At 29.1% G+C, this 21,765-nt stretch overlaps 2 protein-coding genes across 4 annotated transcripts in view; both read left to right on the top strand.

Moving 5' to 3' along the window:
• LOC129957198 (sodium/potassium-transporting ATPase subunit alpha-like) overlaps window positions 1–3,838 on the top strand; it is a 172,303-nt gene extending 168,465 nt beyond the window's left edge. For all 3 annotated transcript variants that reach the window (XM_056069401.1, XM_056069400.1, XM_056069402.1), the window contains exon 21: window positions 2,157–3,838. In XM_056069401.1, the coding sequence (XP_055925376.1) occupies window positions 2,157–2,277 (121 nt within the window). In that variant the 3' untranslated portion in view covers window positions 2,278–3,838. The remainder of the gene's footprint in view (window positions 1–2,156) is intronic.
• A 6,721-nt stretch (window positions 3,839–10,559) lies between these two features.
• On the top strand, window positions 10,560–14,035 carry LOC129957552 (TELO2-interacting protein 1 homolog). The gene has a single exon (XM_056069912.1). The coding sequence runs from the start codon at window positions 10,807–10,809 to the stop codon at window positions 13,825–13,827; it is 3,021 nt and encodes a 1,006-aa protein (XP_055925887.1). The 5' UTR covers window positions 10,560–10,806; the 3' UTR covers window positions 13,828–14,035.
• Window positions 14,036–21,765: the final 7,730 nt, after the last annotated feature.

The raw sequence follows: 21,765 nt of genomic DNA, 5'->3' as shown, positions 1-21,765 counted from the left end.
GATTGTAAGTATTAATTGCAGTTGTAATATAACTATGATAAAGTTCCAGAATTCATTAATCCCATATTTAACAATTATTTAAATTGTGTGATGAAATGAGCGGTGCAATAATCATTTAGAAATTTTTTAATAGCCCAGCAATTCTTCCAGGTGCTAGTGAATACATGTTATATTCTGTTAAAATCCATCAAGGGGTGTAAAACTATAAATTTCAAGCAAACAAATGGATATTCAATATTACATGTACACACTTGTATGTTCTAGAATGTCTCGCTATATGTAGCAATGACAATACTTCTAATTAATATACTTATATAAAGGATCACTAAATCAATAACAAAACACTTTTTCAGCTCACTTTTTTTTTTTTTTTTTTTTTTTTTTTTCCCCCTGCTAAAAATGTTGAGGAAATTTTTTAATTTGCAAGATTTGTTTCCTAAAATGCTTCAACTTTTATACATTGAGGGCCAGCCTAGGATAAAAGTGAATGGCTTTTATTATAACTAGACACTACCTCCACCAGTGGAGTTTCACAGTATAAAAGTTTAAACTTATTACTATTACATTCTATAAGGACAAACAGCAGATGGCAAAACAAGGTACTATTAATGTGCATTTCCCCATCACTCAACTTGTATTTCTAAGAATAATAAAGTTATAAGTTTGTGTATGCACATATCTATGTTATTACTGTACATGGCAGACTGTTAGGCGCTGTAAGCTACTAAATACAGCACAAATATATTTTCGAAGGTGAAAATATATACTTTGGAATGTTTGTTTGTTTTTTAATTAGTTAAAAATTAAGTGACATTTTTTAAACTTTGAAAATATTATGTATCAAATTAGATTAAAATGTCATTTTAAAGTTTAAAAATTGTCTTTTTAATTATTCTAATCTAATCTAATAGCTGTGCAAATTTTTCCTAAATTTTGACAATTTTTAAAAAAATATTTTCTGTAATTTTCAACAATTGTTTACATTGTTGAACTGAAATTCAAACCATTTTCATTGCTTAAACTTTGCTTTTCTTCCTTTGTTGAAAGCTATGGAATAATTTAGTTTAATATCTGTATAATTTGCAAGCCGAATTAGAAAATGAAGTTACAATATTATGAAAGTTAGAAAATGAATGATGAGACAGTTTTGTTTCTATTATTACTCTGACATATAGGATAACTCTTTACTTTGGCCTTTATGCAAATGAATTCAACTTATATAAAGCTTTTAAAATTGCTGGTTTAGAAATTTTTTATTGATGGAATGGTGAATATTAAGTCGAATGTTGTGCTATCCATAGGACATTTAATTGAAAGTAAGCACAATCAGTGTTCCCTGCGATTTAGTTTACTGTCAAAAGCAGCTAGTTCATCAATATGATAAAATATAAATATCATTCATATTTATTTAAGAGAGAAAAAAAACATCAAATATTTTTCAATATGTGGAACAGAAATTTAATGCAAATACGAATATTAATCCAAGAAGCATGTATTCTTTTAGGAAATTTTAGGTGATCCAACAATTTATAAAACCTATAGAAAATCAACTACAAAGCTACAATATTTATCTTAAAAAGCTATATCATCCCAATTATTTTGGCATTAAAAGAAAATTTTATAGCTCTAAAAATTCATATTAATTCTTAGCGATGAAGCTTCATTATCATTAGCTTAATCTAGCTCTTTTAATCTAGAGTGTGCATTCTAGTAGACAATGTGTATTTTTACTAGACTTTCACCCTAAATATAACAAGAGTTATAAATACAAGATCTGTATAATTTATAATTTGTATTTCTTTAATACTTTCATTCTAATTTATCCCCCCCCATTTAAATTATCAGTATCTCGGCTTATTATTTTTGCATTCTCTCAGAGTTGCTTCTCAATTCACTTGTCTATATAATATTTAGAATTGTTATTTGTATAAGCATTGAAAAGTTTTTAATAAAGGATTTTGCAAATTCATCTTACGCCTATTAAACTGGCGAGATTACCTCTGGTTATAGATAACAGAAATTTAGGATCATGTAATCTGTAAAGATTTAGGTATATTTCTAATAATTTGTATACCTCGTCAAGACTACTTTAAAAAATTTAAACTGTATAATTTTAATATGTTTTAAGTTCTAAAGTCTCATGTTCTTTTTTACAGATTAAACTGGTGGTTCCCTGCAATTCCGTTCTCTATACTGATCTTCGTATATGATGAAATCCGTCGTTACATCCTCAGACGTAATCCTGGAGGCTGGGTTGAGATGGAGACCTACTACTGATCGCTGTCCAACAGCAGAAGCATCATCATCTCATTCATCACACTCATCAGTTGCATCTCTTTTCGCTTTCTTTTTATTTTTACTCCTTCCATTGTTAGGCCTAGTCCAAAAGCATTTATATTTCTATGCAAGGGACTGTAAAGTATTAAGTTAGGATCAATTGTGCTTCATGTAGGTTCTTCGAAACTGAATGACAAACTTTTATTCTTGCCTCCTTTACCAATGTTTAAAGTGATTGCATCATTGTATTGAATTAGATTCAGTCATTTGTTTTGCAACAATGAATTTTAGACAAGTTTTTCATGTGAAATGGTTATTTCGAGTCAAGTCACTTTATCGTAGCAATTATACAATCGAGGCAAGTTCTCTAAAACTTTTATTTCTGTTTCTCAGAATCGGTGGTTTATTATTATTATTTTTTTTTCTTTCATGGAAAAAATTCATGTCTGGAAGGCAAGATAAGCTGCGTGAAACTCAGTTTTGGTTTAATACTCAGGGGAAGACTGAAAACAGCTGTTTTTGCCTTCTAACATAGTTTATTGCAGTTATTATTTTTGCATTTTCTTAGTTTCCTTTGCATTTGGCAATGTTTTCTAAAATAAATGTAGTTGCTTAATTTTTTAAAAAAAATATTTCTAATAAAATTGGACATTACTGTTAATGTTCCTTGCATAAATTAAGCTTTTATTTGTGCTAGAATCGATTTAAATTATATCTGTGCTATTGATTAGAAATTTTAGTGATGAAATGAATGGAAAATTTTAGTTAAACCATCTTTATGAGTGGAGAATTTATTTAAATTATCTATGATAAAAGAATTTTTGTTTAAATTTCTTTTTTTTTCTGAAAATTTTGATTTAAATTTTCTTTAAACATATATCAATAGACATTCTAAATTGTTTATTACAAGAAATCTATTTTTTTAAATAACTGAATCTCAAAATTAAGAATTTTTTTGTCAACTTTGCTTCATTCATATAAATACTTATTATTTAATTTAAATAACGTTATCTAACCATGCTTAAATTTGATATTTATTAAAATTTCCATTCATATTCTTTGGAGTTAAATTCTTTCAATTATTGTTATTGTGGTCACTATGTTTGTAATAATTCTAAAATTTAAGTTATATTCTTAACTGTTAAATTGCTGGATCAAAGCAGCGACTTTGAGTCGAGTCATTCAGCCGAGGCAGGTTTTGATTTGAATCATTTAATTGAAGCAATTTTGTATCCCTAAGTGCTTCTTACAAGGCTAAAATATGCTAAATTTTAATAATACGTGCCTTAATTTTATAGACTGCAAATGTTGCAACATTGCATTGGTTGCATTTATGATTCATTCAAACCCATCTGTTCTACATTTCTCATCTAGTTGGCATTCCTGTTGAGACATTTAGAGATCAGATATTGTGTGTCAACTCCTGTTAGGGAACCACTCAAGTGTTTTACGTGTGTCCTTATTTAACAATAAGATTTGTTTCACAAAACTTTGATATTGTTGCAAAATTTTCTGAAGACCTGTTGTTGCCACTAATGATTAATAAAATATCGTACATTTTTCTGGTGTCTTTCTTATTTATTAATTTAAACTCGTACACTAAAAATGAAATATATTTTCTGGTTGGTTTTTTTTAAATTTGTATATTTGATTAAAGAACACTTAAGACTTCATACTTTGTACCATTACACTAAATATTCATTTTAAGCTTGTTATACAGGACCTTGAATTCTGAGAGAATAATTTATCAAAAAATCATGTAGCAAGTTTCCCATGCTTTACATTTTTTAATTTTTTTCTGATTACGAAAGATCTCGCTTATTTAAGTTTTAGTTTAATTAGATCAACATCTTGGTTTTTGTTATGGAGGGAATAGATTTAATCTCTAATAGTGTTCAATATCCTTTAACCTACATTTTATTTAAAAATTAAAGGCTAATGTTTGCCATATAAAATCGATTCTTAAGCAAGCATGGTATTAAAGCTAATAATTAGCTGCCATTATATGGCAGTTACGGAACAATTTGTATCAAGAAATATTGTATATACTGCAGTTAGAATCGGACTTATAGTAAACTGTTAAATTGGAACCCTTGGAAACTGCTTATCACTAATGATAAAAATATTTATTGTATGAGATGACTGGTCATTCTTGAAAATTACAACCTGATGTTAAAGGACCTTATAATTTAGATTGAATGAAGAAAATATTTACTTACTTACTCTTTTTTGACAAAACCTTTTTTTAATTAACAATACGAATAAGAACTGAGCTTCTATTTATTTTTCATTCCTGAAAGGCATGACAGTAGCAGTGTTCGAGTATTTGTAAGACTCAAGATTGAGTCATGCCTTCTTATAGTTATACTACTTCTAACAATTTTTAATATTTAACTTCCTAAACAGCTTTAAGACTGCAGTCGGTAACTTTCTCAATGAAATTCTTACTACATAAAAATGTTATTTTATAGCCCTTGTATAACTAAGCTTACTTTTTTTTTCTTTCTACTTTGCATCCTTATATATGTGTTATATAACTGAACATACTGGCCTTTATCAATGGCAGACGATTTAAAGATCAATCATATAAAAATTTGTTCAATAAAAGCAAGTGTAAATAATCCATTTCAAATTTACTGATGTAATATTTACTCTGGAGTTCTACTTATTGGGATTATTTATTACCCGAGCCGAGCGGGATAGTCAAATATCCCGATAATAGACTAAAAAAAATAACTTCTGAGAAGAAATTTGTTTACAAGATATTAATGACTACAAAAATGTTTACACTTTGTTAACGTGCACATTATATTAAGATTGCTTTAACTTGTTACCGCTGATTATGGAAATTTTCACTTAAATTCTTCAAATGTTGATATGATACATTAATAACCAGCGCGACAATGTTTCCACCTAAACCTTTTTAAATGCGACGTGATTTGTGTTTAGCATTGTGTTATACCTTATATGCTTTGAATATAGTAAGGTATCTTCACGATATTTATTAGACAATCATGGTGGAGTTACTGTTTCTTTTGGGATTAAAAGACTAGCACTTTTCGACGATTGTACTTCGCTAAGGGGTGGTGAATAGAAAGTTGAGCAGTTATTACTCCTCTTAATTCCGCAAAAAATCTGAACTCACCCTATTGCTAAAGGTAAACAACCCCTCCCCCCGTTCATCTTACCTCTCGCCCCTTTTCTGACGAAATAAACATCTCCTAGCGCAGCGCATGCGGAAAAACGTGGAAGATTTCCCAATCTAAAAATTAACCGTAGACATTTTATTGGTCATATGCAGTGCACATATTGAACCCCAACACCATTTTACTAAACTCATCAATTTAATTTCATTCCTAATATATTTTTAACTTTATTAACAGAAACATTTTAGATTACTTTTTCGATCATAATAGCTGTGCAATAATATGTATTTTATTTATTTTTAATATACTAGCTATTACCCGCGACTTCGTTCTCGTGGAAATTTTGATGTGTATGTTTGAGAACTGACGTTCTGATCAATAGTCGACAGTGTCTGTCTAAAATCGCCTGCCAGCAAAACAACAACGCTACCCATCACCGCCTGGTTGCCGCAGATGTCCTGTAGGCTGCAGTTGAACGCCTCTAATGCATGCTTGTGCGCCATTGTGCACTCGTCCCGTACTATTAACTTGCACTGCTGCAAAAGAACTCCCCGGCCGCTGTTTTTGGTGACATTGCATGTTGGGGTATCTTCGCTTGCAAGCGAATTATGATTAAGCGGCAATTGTGCAGTCCGGCCACTGTTAAGCAAAGTTACAGCAATGCCCGAGGAAGCTACAGCCAGAGCTATATTGCGGTCCTTGCGGAGTTGGGCTAGCAGGAGATTCAGCACAAACTTCTTAACCGTACCTCCTGCAGCATCAAGAAGAAATAATCCCTCCTCTCCACTATTTACTCAGCACAGAATCGTTTCGTAGACTTGACGCTGCTTGGGAAGTAATCGTAGTGTCATTTCCTTCACTTGCGCTTATAAAACCACGGTTTCGTAGAGTTTGTTTACAACTTCGCCTTATAATTCCCCTCTTCGCTGCGGTGGGAGTAAGCCGAAATCAGCGATAAATTTTCCGGATATGGAAATCCTTTTATCCTCAATCAATACCAAAGCTTCGTTAAGGATTAGGTCATTTGAGTGCCATCCAGCCTATGCACGATATCTTCTGATAAAGCGTCCTTTTTTTATCTCACAGCTGGAGGGGTTTGATAGTCCGCAAATTCTCACTAAAATTGCAAACAGGTCTTCTAGCTACTTTCATAGCTCGAGCTTTATTACTCCTCTTCGAAAGATTAGATTTGTGTTTTCTGGACATTTCGAAAAAGTATAAAAAAATAACAAATAAAAAAAAGTGAAACTAACCTAGAAACGATGCACTTAAAACTATAAGCCTATACGAAAAATATATATCTAACATACATGCAATTTAATTACAAAAACACACAAGTAACCTAAAAACAATTTATTTACATAATATACCTGAAATAAAACAAAACAGCAAATCAAGTCCGTGCTTCTTTAAAATCAAGCCAAGTCTATTTTATTTATCGATCGAGATTGAGATAGCTTCAACAGTATAATACACATAATTTTTAAACTTTTAATTAAAATGAAAATACAGTTGTCAACAATCGGAACACGCCAGTTGGGTTGGGGAAACGCAATGCAGATTAGAAATTTTAAATTTCCTTTATTCATGTTTTATTTTAATTTAAATGAACTTCAGAATGAATCCAAAAGATCAATTAATTAACAATGTTTAATTTCAAATACATTAAACACTAAGAAAATAAATAGAATCGTTTGAAATATTCGGTCAAAAACATGTCAAGCCTAACCTGATTAGCGTGGGGGGAAAAAACTGAAGCCTTATTCATTTTTGCCGGGATTTGGCTCAGATTTTTGGCGAGAAAGTTAGTTTTTAATTAATGAAAACTTAACCACTCAATTAACCGGAATAAATAATAGCCTATGTTCTATTCCAGACTATAATCTACTTCTGTGCTAAGTTTTATCTAATTTCGTTCAGCCGTTCTTATGTGATTGGATGAATGAATGGATGGATGTTTGTAGTCAAACTTTCACATTTATAATAGTAGTATATATCTAATATATAAAAATCTCATACCACGGTGTTTGTGTTCGTACTCCTCCGAAACGGCTCGCCCGATTTTTATGAAATTTTTTATGTGTATTTGGTAGGTATAAGAATAGGTCGTAAAGTATAGGGTGTTCATTAATTATTGTCAGGGTTTTAGTACCTCATAACTTTCGAATAAAAAATATTACGCAAAAACCGATTACGTATTCGTAAATTAGAACTCAAAGAATTTTATTAATGATATTAAAGTGTAAAGCTTGCACAATTTGCACTTTGTAGGCATTCAGCTGAAGGCGATTATGTATTCGTAAATTCGCTGAACAAATTTTGACTTTTGATAATCGTGCGGGTTCTCCGAGTCCCATATTCTACAGTTATGTTTATTCACTTTTTCTGACACATGAAAAGTGGATTCGTCACTGAAGAACCATTTCCGAAGGTAATTTTCATCATCCTCAATTCGAGTCAAAATTTGTTCAGCGAATTTACGAATACATAATCGCCTTCAGCTGAATGCCTACAAAGTACAAATTGTGCAAGCTTTACACTTTAATATCATTAATAAAATTCTTTGAGTTCTAATTTACGAATACGTAATCGGCTTTTGCGTAATATTTTTTATTCGAAAGTTATGAGGTACGGAAACTCCGACAATAATTAATGAACACCCTGTATATTTCATAACGTTAGATAATTAGGTTGTCCTTATCTACGTTCAACGTACGCTGATGAGATCAGAGCTTGCCTGAAATCATCGCCACTGTGGCATAATGTTGGAAAAAGTCGAGCTAAAAATAAAAATGTGCATCCAAATGCTACAAGATCCATCTGCTGACACATTATCGGACCAATTGTTAGATATAGGCGATGGAAAAGTATATGTCTATGAAAATATTGGATGCATAAAATTGCCCACTAATTTCTGCACTGTCGTTGATTCGCAAAATGCTCTCATTGACCGCATATTTCTCGATGTACGTACACAATACATAAATCATGCGTGGCTGGCAAAAAGAGCCATTTTGGCAGCAAAAAACGTGGACGTCGACAATTTAAACTTCAAGATACAGCAATCGTTGCCTGGCTACTTGGTATCATACAAATCGATCGATACAGTTTGCGATGCTATCGAAGCTGTAAATTATCCAACAGAGTTTTTTAACTCACTGGATTTGCCAGGCATGTCACCATACCTTCTAAGACTGAAAGCTGGATCTCAAGCTATTTTACTTCGGAATTTGAACCCACCGCGGCTGTGCAATGGCATGCGATTGGTCATTAAAAAATTGATGAATGGCAAATTCCGAGCCGAAAATGTTATGCTGCTATGAATTCCAATGCTTCTCACAGACGTGCCAATTGAATTGAAACGCGTTCAATTTCCTATTAGATAGGCATTCGCAATGACAATCAATAAGTCCGAAGGCCAAACGATGTCTGTTTGCAGCTTAGATTTGGGCACACCATGTTTTTCACACGGACAATTATACGTGGCATGTTCTCGCGTGGGCAAACCATCGAGTTTATTTGTATTGGCTAAAGACAGACTGACAAAAAATATCGTACACTCAATTGCTCTTCGAAATGAATATTGATTTTCTTTATTTCATTTTTATACTTTAGGAAAAAAAAAAATATTACTTTTTTCACTTTACGTTTAACTTTTAAGAGATGAAACAATGTATATGTTCGTTGCGTTAATGAAATACATTGTATTGAGAAAATGAATGGTTGGTGTTTTTTTGTTTTCATCGTTTACAGCGCTCCATTCCTCTTTCTGCCATAGATCTCATCCCCACACACTGACAATACATTCGTTATTTTTTAATTAACAACCGAAATATTCACTAGAAATAATTTATATGGCAGAACAACGGTTGCAGGGTCAATTAGTATATATATATATAATATATAAAAAAAAAAAAAAAATGGCAAAGGTGAAAAAAAATTCTTGAAAATTAGCCATAAATATTAAATATTTCTTTATATAGAAATAAAAGCATCTGATTGTTAAAATAGATGATATAATAATGATAAACTTTAAACAAATATATTATCAAAAATTATCTTTCATGATTTGTAAAGTGAAATCTAACATAATTAATTAACTAGCTAATTCATATTTCAATATATTATTAATGAATAATTGTCAATTTACTGTTTAACTCGATGTGCTTTTAAAGTAGCTGAATATTTAATCGCATCATCGAATTTAACACTTTGAAGTTCAGGCTTAGACTTTCAAGTATAATATGCTGTTTTCCTATTTTCTGTTGAAAGATTTCTTAAGCAATTCCTTCTTTTTCGAAGGATTCATTCACCAGATGCATTAATAGTTGGGGAATGGACAGAATAATCTTTTTTTAAAAATTAATTTTAAGCAACATATTGTGTGGTTTTTTGTTTGTTTGTTTTTTTCTCCTTTCTAGTTGATGCGCATGTTCCAACTGTTCGAAATTAATCACTCCTCACGAAGCTCTTTCGATAAATTATTTTGATAAGTTCGCAGAAATAAGTCGTTTTGTTTCTTAATTCTTGAGTTTGGTCATCTTCCGTGTATAGTAATTTATACAAAAATTCAAAATTGTCATAAAATTTGCAATATTTGGCTTATTTTGTATACATATGATGTATAGCGAAATCAGTTTTTTTTACCCCAGAGTTAGTAAATCAAGTATTCATTACAATTAATAAATTTTATATTTAATATTAAGTAATAATTTTAATTAATAATATGATTGAAATAATAGATATTTGGAACAAATATTTAAAAATAACAATAGCAAAATTATTTGTTATTCAAAAAATCGTGGATTATGTATCTCTATTTATATTAACGTTAAAATCAAAAGAATATTTGTGCGCTAGAAGCAGAAAGAATGCGAAGTCTCCGGATCTTTTCTTTAGAGTAAAATTAAATTTCGATTATTAACCTTAATTTACACCAACATGAAATAACTCGGCTACTTTGAAATTATATATTTAGCTCATATGAATTTTGGATACAGAATATTTTATAGTAATGTTCTAGAATATTTATACCATTTTATCTGCTAAGCCTCAATTGTTTCCACAAATATCTATGTCTATCTAATTAACTTTGACATTGGCTGAACTGAACGGAAAAGATCATGTTTATTTACATAACTGATTCATGTGATAATTGCGAAATTAATTTTATTTATGTTAAGATATTTTTCTAATAAAAAAAACTAATAACAGATTTAAAGTTTACATTCGCTTTTAAAATATGATAGGTGATTTTAAAATATATTTCTGATTGATTTTGCGAAAAAGGAAACAGCTTGATATCTGTAAAGCTAAATGCAAATGAGTAAATCTCTTTAAATATAAATTCTGCTTCTGTTAAACATTAAAAAAAAAAAAAATTATGGAAGAATTGGTGTCGGTTACCTTTTCAGAGTTAAAACCATTATGCGACAAAGTTGTCAAAGATGCGCACATTGAAGACATATCAGAACTAGAAAGGATTATTAAAAAAATAGATCAGAAATCTCTAGCAGCATTACAAGAATATTTGCTGTTTCCATTTAGGTTTATTCTTTTCCGCAAAACTAGTGAAGCTGTTACAATAAAGGCTCTTAATAATTTAGCGTTTTTGTTTGAAAAGGGTTCTTTAAAATCTTGGCAGACGTTTTGTAGTTACTTTCAGCAAATCATTCAATTAGTAACTATATATGAAGAAAAAGATAATAAAATTCGTGATTCCAGTGAAGAATTTAATTGTAGTGTTTGTCTTTGTTTAATGAGTATTATAAAAAATTCAAATGAAGAAATTATTAACGAAATCTATCAAGATGCTTTCCGTTTGCTTCTTGCCCAAACCTTTTTTGTTCTAATCGATTTGCTCAAGAAGGAGAGATCAAAAACTCTTCGTAAAATTATACTTCAAACGATTGGTGTTTTAACATTTAATCATCAATATACACCTTTAAAATCTGATAAAGTAAAGCAAAGTGCAAGCAAAGCATTGGGGCATTTTTTACCAGGACTCTCAATTGCTCTGTCATCCATTATGTGTGGCGATATTAAACAAGGTGAGGGTGTGTTTCGGACAGCATTAAATGTTCTTGGTGAACTGATTGTTCTAGTTGTTGGTAATGATTGTTATGCCGAGTTTGAAACAAATGATATGAAAACATCAAAAAATAATAGTGATGTACCCATCATTTTTAAAGATGAAACTTGGTTTAAAGAGACTTCATCGAAACTGCAAATTGTTGTGCAAAATTGTACAGGGCTAGTCAGTCATGATAATTGGAAAGTCAGATATGACTTTTTAAATTTTGCCAAGTCTATTCTTTTTTATTGTTCAAAACACTTAGAAAAATGTGTAGCAGTTTTATTACCTTCTGTTTTTGCATTATCTGTTGATCCTTACAAAAATATTTCATCAAATGCCCAGAATTTAATTGTTGAATTTTCAGAAAAACTAGAATCTTCTGATTCTTTATCTCTTTGCTCAGTTATAATCGAAAATGTATATTTGTCTTCTGTAAAACTCATTAAAAGCAAACTTTCTGCAAATGATGATCAAAAACTGGTTGTTTTGAGATCCATTCAAGGGTATGTTCAAATTCTTGGAAATTCTATTGATCAGTTATTGCTTTCTGCAAATCATTTAGAAAAATTTATCATGAGTTTAATGAATTTGTTAGAATTTGACATCTCATCTATTAGTGTGTTAGAGGAAACTAATTTCCAGTTTGATGTTTCTATTAGCCCTAATGTTTGGCCAAAGAAGCAGTTTCTTTACTTTCAAAAAGAAGAAATTCTTACTACTATTTATGAAATTTGTAAAGCCTTAGGTCAAAGTAAAAACAAACAATTACTTATAGACTTTTTGGTTGAAAAACTCCATACTTCAGAACTCTTTATATTGCAAACCATATTTTTAATTGGGAACATTGTTGAAGGATTTTCATCAACATCTGATTCTGTCAGAATAGATTCTGAATTAGTTGGTGACATTTTGGAAGAAATCCTTTCTCCAGCATTATGGGACATTTCAGAAGAGAAAGATAACAGAGCAGTTCAGATTTATCAGTCGGGGACAAGCTTCCCAAGTGGAACTACATACAGCAATAATAAACTATTCCAAATTTGTCTTATTCTAGAAAGTATTGCTAAATGTGCAAAAGCATTAGGTCCCGAATTTCACATTTTCCTGATGAAAGTTCTTTTCAATGTGATGGAAACTGCTGGAAGTTCTCATTACATACTTGCCCATTCAGGACGATTGTGTCTGTGCAGCATTTCTCAGTCATGCGGCTATAAATCAGTATTGGAACTTATACAAGAAAATGCTGATTACATTGTAAATGGAATCACTATCAATTTTCACCATTTCATTTACCGACCAGAAATGGCTGTTGTTTTACGTGTAGTCATTGAAGAAAGTGATGGCTCAGTGTTGCCTCTTTTTTCTGACTCAATTAATCAGGTTTTCCGTATCTTGGATTTCAATCAAGATAAGGCTTATTCTCTCTTATCTGTGCTTAAATCAGTAGCTATATGCATAAATAAATGGTTTCCTACAGAAAAGAAAAATAAAAAACCATCACATGTTCAATGTGAGGATATTAAGATGTATTTTTTAAAAAAGAAGATCGCTTCAGAAAATGTGGAAGATTCTGCTATTACAGATGAAAGTGAAGAAGATGATTGTGGGGAAGTTCCTGAACAAACAGATGTGAAAAAAGAAGAGCCATTGCATGTGAAGATTTTATCAAGCATTTTAAAAAGGTGTTTACATCTTCAATCTTTAAAAGATATTTATATTCAAAGTTTATCTCTAGAGATAATGGAGATCTGTATTGTTGCACTTGGAGATTATGAACAACAACAGCAACCACTTGTGCATGAGTTGTGGAATTCTTTCATCCATAGATTCTCTGAAAATCAAATGGTTGTCCTTCAAGCATTCAGAGTGTTGTTAGTGATTGCTGATGAGTGTCGAGATTTTGTTCGCTCCAGAGTCCTCCAAGATGTTGTGCCAAAGTTGATCTCATTATTAAAGAAGAGTTATTCATCCAGTTTACTTAAGAATAACTTCAAGAATTATCAATGGACAAACTCCTTTAAGTTACAACTTAATGTTCTGTCAGATATTGGTTGTCTGTTTTGTAAAATGGATGTTTCAGAGAAAGATATTGCCCTTTTATGTGAAGTTTGTTTACCTTATCTCCAAAATGAACAACCCAGAGTCTTACAAGAAGCTGCATTTAAAACGTTAAAAGCTTTGGCAACAATGGATGCTGATGCTGTATGGTGGTATTTAAACAAAACTTATAGCTCACAGCCATTTATTATGCCACCAAAGACATGTTTACAAACAATTCATTTTCCTTTAGCCAAAAAAATAAATTTTGATGTAAAAATGAATGTTTGAACTATTATACTTCTGTTTGTAAGATTAAAAATTGTGTATATTAAACGGATACTTTCTTTCACATTTGTTTGTAGCTGTTTTATTAGAATTACATTATTTATATGGTACTTTTTTGTTAGCATGATGACAGATATCAAACATAAAGTTGGTGCTAAATGAATTAAAATCAGAATGGCGTTTTCTATGAAGGAGTCTTTATTAATGTTATATGTATTTTGATTCTACTTTTGTTGTACAAATAAAGAATTATGAAGAAATTGATCATTGGCAGGTTTTGTATTGGTTGTATATATTGCTAGTAGAATAATAATGTAAATATGGCAAAAATGAATTTTAAAATTTTAACTTTTTTTAATGTGATAATTGAAGTATCTCATATCATAGAATTGGTCTAGGTTATACATTTGATGCTTCTTTTATGTGCTGTTATGTCAAAAAAAAAAAAAAAAAATAATAATCTTGTAATATTTGGATAGTATAATCATAACTTGGATTGTGGTTAAATCTAATCCCCCCCCCCTTCTAGATTCCTAGTTTTAAAGATTAAATTTTCAAATGGAAAACAAACAAAAAAACACAACAATTTTTTTACCTTTTTACAATATTCACAGAATATGTCTTAATTATTATTTTTTTTTTTTATATTTAAAAACAGCAGATTTTTTATTTGCAGTTATACTGCGAAGGGGCTGCAAATATATAGATTAAAAAAAAAGACTTTAATTTCCTAGTTGTCGAATAAGTTTTAAAAATTACAAATTATAAGAATGATAAAATGTGGTGAAATTATCATTTTATCATGTATAATTGGTTACAAGTCGATATTTAATTACTTTCACTTTGTTATTAGAATATTTATGAAAACCAACTTCTGCTTCGGAACTGTTGTATACAAATGCAAGTGTTGGCCAATCTGGAGATATAATACGCACAAATACATATTAATAAATTTTTTGAAATATCCTAAACTAAATCATGTTAAAAATGTGATGAAATGTGAAAGTAAATTGATCATCTTAATAAAACAGGGGAAGAGCTCATAATGTGTACTATTTAGTGTCACAAAATACCTAAATCCATGACTGGAGGGGAGCCAATGGCAGGTTCATTGAAATAATATTAATTCACTCATTCATTAATAATATGCATTTTTTACAAATTAATTCAATGATACCAATAATTAAAATCATGTTATAGTCTGTTGCCATATAAAATCAATTTGTAAAGAAATGCATAATCTATAAATAATGAAATATTTGAATAACATTTTTTGTCAAGTATAATTTATCATATTTCTATCTGTTTCATTACTGTTATTTTTTTTTATTACAGTAATTATAAATACAGAGTGTCTACTTAAATACTTTTATGTACAAAAGTAGATGCCAAACAATCATGATTCATAAAAATAATAATTTTCACAAAATTACTAAAATAAAAATTACCATAGAATAAATCTCTTAATATGTTGATTAAATTTGAAAATATATTTTAATGTAAAAATAAGTTGGCCTATTTATAAAAAGAATTTCTTCATAATAATTACTGCCTAGGCCTACAAAATGCTCTCTTATTGTATTGTAAATTGAAGCCAAAAATTTTTATTGTATCAGGTAAATATATATATATATATATATATCATTATCATTTCTTTCATATTTTAATTAGTATTTATTTACTGAAAATGGCTTGCATTTTCTTTGTTTTTATAAAATCATTTCTTTAATTTTTATTTAAATTGATTTAATTACTCGTAACTTTTGATAATTCTTGAAAAATAAGTTTTCATATGAATATCTTGGTTAAATATATATGTTTTTATTAAATTTAATTTTGAAAAAGGATAATGCTATTAAGTTTCTGTTAATAAATTGAAGATTAAAAAAAAAAAAAAAATTGTACAGAAAAGTTAAGAGGCAGAAATACATATTGTGCCCTTTTCATAATTTTCTTATTAAATGCATACTTGTTTATTAAATTTGCTTATTAAATGCATTAAATACATGATCATTTTTAAATAATTATTATAAAACTATATTCTTGGTAATATGTTTAAAATGAATTCTTACACAAATGGAATTAGTGATCTATAGTTAAATTTTCAACTTTGCAAAAATTGCTTTTTATTTTATGAAAATATGATTTGAAATATTATTATTAATAAGGTCTTAAATCATATTTTCCCATTTCCTTATATTTTATTTTTTAAAACTAAAATTATAAAGCAATTTTCAAGGTTTTATTAAAAATATTTTCTAAATTTAAATGTATGACAAATATTTCTTTATTTATTGATATATTTCTATTTATGAAATTTTCAATTAAAAAGGTGTATTTCTTATTAATGGAAATTTTATTTTCATTCACAATTTATTATTTTATAATAATGTTATGTAATAATTTATATAAATAAGTAAAAAAAAAAAAAATCAAAAAAATATAATAAATTGGAAAATTAAAATTCATAATCAAATTTACATAAACATTCGATCATAAGTTAAAGATAAAAATGTTTGCTGTATTTAAAAAAGAAAATGAATAATTCGGAATCATGAACTGAAACACATTAAGCTGAAAAGATGGCCATTCTGCCAAAATGATAGAAAAATAATATTGCACACTTTTAATTTTTTTTTAGCCTGCCTGTAATCAACTTATTTTCCCAAAGATTATATTTTGTATTTACAAGCAATAAACTGTGCTGTAGAACTTGAATGGCTGAAAATACATTAAATATATACTTTATCAAGAAGAATGGAATAATATTGATGTATTTAACTGAAGAATATTCTAATGTAAAGTCATGGAACAATTTATACAGATTTTTATTTCATATATGATTAATTTGTAAACACTTATTATTATTATTTTTTTGAGACATTGTCCATGTTATTTTAAGATCCATAATTTTGCATCATGTTTGATAAAACTTAATATGAGAAGTAATTGCTTAATATTCAGAGCCAATATGTCATCTTAATTCTTTTTTCTAAAAATTCTTTAAAAAATAAATTAAGAAATTATATATAATGACTTACTGATGAAAATCATTTTTGTTTGCATTTCATAATTTGTACGTTTTTCTTAAATATAAATTTTTATGTTTTGTTCAAATTATTTACTAAGATATTTTAAATTTTATCACTATATTAAATACATGGAAAAGACATTTTAAACTTTTAATATAAATAATTAAAAAAAGTGATCTGATTTCTCATATATATTGCATATAATCCAAAAATTGTCTAAGATGAATCGAATTTGGTATCAATTTTTTGTTTAAAAGCAATTTGTAGAGCATTTTTTTTAATAACTTGCTTTTGTGTAGATTTTATGCCTTAAATTTTTTTTTTTATTCTTGAGAAGCAAGAGGAAATTAAAAAGACAGATTAATGTTTTTTAAGAAAAGCAAGGAAGAAAAGTGAAAACATGCTCGATTAATTGGTTATGATTATTTATCTATACTTATAATAAAGCTCAATGTGTGTGTGTGTGTGTTGGCGCTCTACAGGCCAGACCGTTTGACTTACAGCTACCAAATTTGGTACATGTATACCTTAGAGGTCGGGAATGTACACCTGGAATCTCTTTTTTTGAATTTTTAATTAGAATTTTAATTATTAATTAAAAACTAACTTTCCCGCCAGCAAATCTACATTTCCCAACCGTCAAATGAGTAAGGCTTCAGTTTTTTTCCCCACGCTAATGAGGCTAGGTTAACATTTTTAGACCGATTATTTCAAGCGATTCTGTTTAAAATTTGATGCATTTAAAATTAAGCATTGTTAATTAATCCATCTTTCAGATTCATTTTGAAGTACTTTTGAATTAAAATAAAACCGAATAAAGGAAATTAAAAATTTCTAACCTGCATAGCGTTATCCCAACTGGCGTAGAAAAATTCACGCATTTGCGTTACTATAATTGGCGTTACCATTCAAGCATGCGCATTGTGTTCTGATTGTTGACAACTATTATAAACGGATGCGGATTTAATTTAAATTATTTTTAGGTTAGTTGTATGATTTTGTAATTAAATTGCATTTATGTTAGTTATATATTTTTTGTATATGCTTATAGTTTTAAGTACATCGTTTTTTTTAAGTAGTTTTTTTTAAACTTGTTTTCGACCGATTATTTTAAACGATTCTGTTTATTTTCTTAGTGTTTGATGCATTTAAAATTAAACATTGTTAATTAATCGATCTGCTCATGATGAATCTGAGAAAATTTTGTTGACAAATGCTTGAGATATTACATAAATTAAGAAAGATATTCTTTAGTGCCCATAAGGTTTAAACGCTGTGATTCTGTTTTCAGTAATCATATTATAAAAAAATGCTTTGTTTCAGTAAAAAAAATTATTATATTAATTGCAGATTAATCCTTCCCACTTTAATTTAAAGCATAAATTCTGTGGAAACTAACAGAAAATTAAAGATATACATATTACGTTATGACTGAAGGCCGTTATAATATTATGAGTGATTATATGACTATCAAAATTTGAAGTTTTAAAATATTTTGATGAAGAAGCTATTAAGTTCGAATTGCATAAAATATTTAATTATTAAAATTTTCACGAACATTTAAGATTGGCGAACCGGCCGGTCGCCAAAGGCGGCTAGTTACTGAATAAAACCCTTTTTTCATCAATCACACGTCATCATATTTAATTAAAACTTTTTTTCAGTTTCGTAGGTTATAATTTTTAACGCCGATTCTAAATGTTCGGCGTTTCTAGGAATCTCATCTTCAAATTGCACTACAAATTTATCGTTTGGTTTCTTACTTTTTAGTAATTAATCTCGTGACACAACTCGAAAATATCGTTTGATGTTTATGAATATGTATTAATCACAGAGAATCACCTTCTCTGGGGTATTAATTATCGCAGTCTTGTAATATGCATTTTGTGTTTATTCCTTAACTCCTTTTTCGTATTTTTTATAACTGCACCTTTTTTTTTAAAACGGTTTCTTACGAATTATCTCCAACAATCTGTAAATATTGTAAATGTTTCGTTCCGATTATCGGTATCAAAAATATTCAAATTATAATTGGTATAATCAATCGTTTCATGAAAACACCTTATTACTCATCCAGATAAATTGTCTATTTACATTTTTAATGCTCTCTTTGCCTTAAATCATAAAATCATCAAGGCGATAACAGACTTAATCCAACACGGTTTACAATTAAATTCAATCACAAATTAACACTCAAAAGCATTTATGACGCAAGTAATATCTATTTTCTCTAAAGTACGAAAGTAACTTAATCAGAATGATTAGTAGAGAAAACTATAGTGATTGGTGAAGATATTAAGCATTTCTTAAGAGAATTTGAAGAAAACGTTCTGTTCAGGTTCCGAAAGTAAACCCATTCTTGATTACAAAGATGTCAAGAGAGTCAGTCCATCAGTAGTTTAACAAGAAGATAAAGCATAAGTAATAAGTTTTCAAGTTAGAATAAAAAGTCATTAGACGTTATCTTGATACACCTTTATTACCAAGTATCTGCTATCATGAGAAAACAAAAAAATAAAATATACAATAATATAGGTTCGTTTAAAATAAAAATAGCAATGAAATTACAGTGTGAAATGAATGAATACTTTGAAATGACAGCTCAAAGATTCATCGCAATTTGTTAAATATAATGTAAAGACATCATATTTACATACTCTTGTATTTTCTCCACTAAACAAAGCACACTCAAGATATTCCAGCTTCCCCCTTTTATATTTCATCTCTTAAAGCAGTATTTTTTTTTTTTTAATGTAAGAGGTGAGGCAGCGTTTACGATGGTTCTTGTCTTTTGTTTCCTCCCTTCTGATTAAAACTTTGACGTTAGTAACATAACACTAAGGCTTTTGGACACATTCACAAGTGCTTGGTTCTCATTCGGAACATTATCTAACTTTGCCGTTTCTTTTCTTATAGCTGAGAATGCTTACTGCTTTATGTTGCGACAGAGTAAAATATGATGTCTTTTGCACTGTCCAAACAAGTTACCCTTGAATAACATTTACGAACTTGATGACCTGGTTTATTAACACAGAAAATAGTGCCTCGATTATTCTACAAGATTTTTTCTATTTTTTGTTATTATTTTTCGTACTTTTAAACAACCAGTGGATTTATGTAAACTGTGGCAAAATATGCACTGCCTCTGCTTTTTCAAATAAGTTAAAAGATCAGCCACACTATTTGAAGAGTATCTCCATATTCGTGTTTATTATCCCCAGCCTTCTTCTTCTTGAACAATTTAAAATTAGACTTAATTTCAATTTCAAAGTCTGTGAGTCATACGTTCCTCTGCATGTATTTCATCTTGAAGGGGGGAGGGGGAATCAAGAATTAAATTGAGATTAGTTTTGGTACTAATTTTATTTGCATTTTGATCTAAGATTTGTAGCTCTATATCGTTCCGACGCTAGAAGCATTTTCTCAAATAGAGCAGACTCAACAAGTGAAACAGGATCGACGGATATTTATTTCTAGTTGCGCCTAATATTTCAGGTGCACGGAGCTTTGTTTGTAATAATTCTTTAAGATTTCTCAAAGATTTTTTTCGCATACTCTGCCTTTGGAGAATAATGAAAAATGATCCCTAACTTAAACATGTACAAATAATTTTTTTTTTTTTTTTTTTTTTTTTTTGCCAAAATGTAATTTTAATTGTTCTGTAATTTTAACATAATTGTCTCCAACAAGTTGGCAACTTTTAATTAGTTCTTCGTCGCCACTTATCTTGCGGATCTAAGTGATGGTCTTCCTTGATTTTTTTTTTCAAACTGTACCCAAAATCTAAACTAATTTCTTAAATTTCTATTAAATGTTGTCAACTGTAATCTAGAGTAAGGTAATCATTTATTTTGCTGAGAAACGTTACAATTCTAAAAAAATACCTTCTCATTCGGAAAGCGAAAGTTGTTTCAATTTAAATTGTAACAACCGCCAAAAGCATATATAACTATTTATGAATAAAATTTGATATTTTCATAACATAAAAAATATTTATAAAAGATTTAAAATTGCATATCAGACAAGCAGCTGGAATCAGAATAAATAAATATAATCTTTTTAATGAAAAACGATTCTTTTTATATAAAATAAAATACGAAATACATCTAAAATTTCTCTTATCGTTTGCAACTTTATATTTAATGCAAACGATTTTATTTATAATAAACATTATAATTCACAAAATCTTTCTATCAACTGAAATTTTAATTAAAATGATAAAAATTGTTGCGCATAAGAGCTATAATATCTCGCAATTTCTAAAAAAAATACAGATACCCTCGAATAATTTTTAGAGGTCACAGAAAGATTTTTTTTTCAATAAATAATTTGTAAACAATAAAACAAAATTTGGTTAAACACTGTGAATGATACCTTACATGTTTATTTAAATCATAGGATATGAAGAGAAGGAATTTCTATCTCTACTGAACATAAAAAACAAATAGCCAAATTTTGAGATGATTTTAACTGAAATATACCTTTTTTTTTCTTTGGTAACAAGGTTCTATCCTCGCTCATAACAATCCGCTACAATGAATAAGCCATGAAATGGTTTATTTTTCATTTCTTGTTGGCATTATTCTGTGTTCACTCAGCATATTCTGCAGGAAATATTGACATATTTCTTAGTACAGATTGAATTTGATGTCAACAATGATCTCTTGAGGTCTGGATCCAGAGGCGACGTTAGCAGGGGGGCAAGGGGGCAATTGTCCCCCTGTCGGCAACCGCTTGCCCCCCCCCCCCCCGTCGGCGGGAGATTCAGAGTTTCGTCGGTAGAATTTTTCACTACTTCAAAATTGTTGTGGAAAAGCACACATTCTCGAATATGAAAATTTAAAAACCATCTTAAAATTAATATGTTGTAAACAATTAAGTAGCTGTTAAAGAGGTTTGATTATGTTTG

This window comes from Argiope bruennichi, chromosome 11 (assembly GCF_947563725.1).
Source record: "Argiope bruennichi chromosome 11, qqArgBrue1.1, whole genome shotgun sequence".
In the NCBI taxonomy this organism is placed as follows: Eukaryota; Metazoa; Arthropoda; class Arachnida; order Araneae; family Araneidae; genus Argiope; species Argiope bruennichi.
This window is presented reverse-complemented; position numbering and strand designations above follow the sequence as displayed.

Bases quoted from the DNA above. Each gene is read 5' to 3' on its own strand.
- LOC129957552 (XM_056069912.1), top strand. From the start codon at position 10,807: ATGGAAGAATTGGTGTCGGTTACCTTTTCAGAGTTAAAACCATTATGC.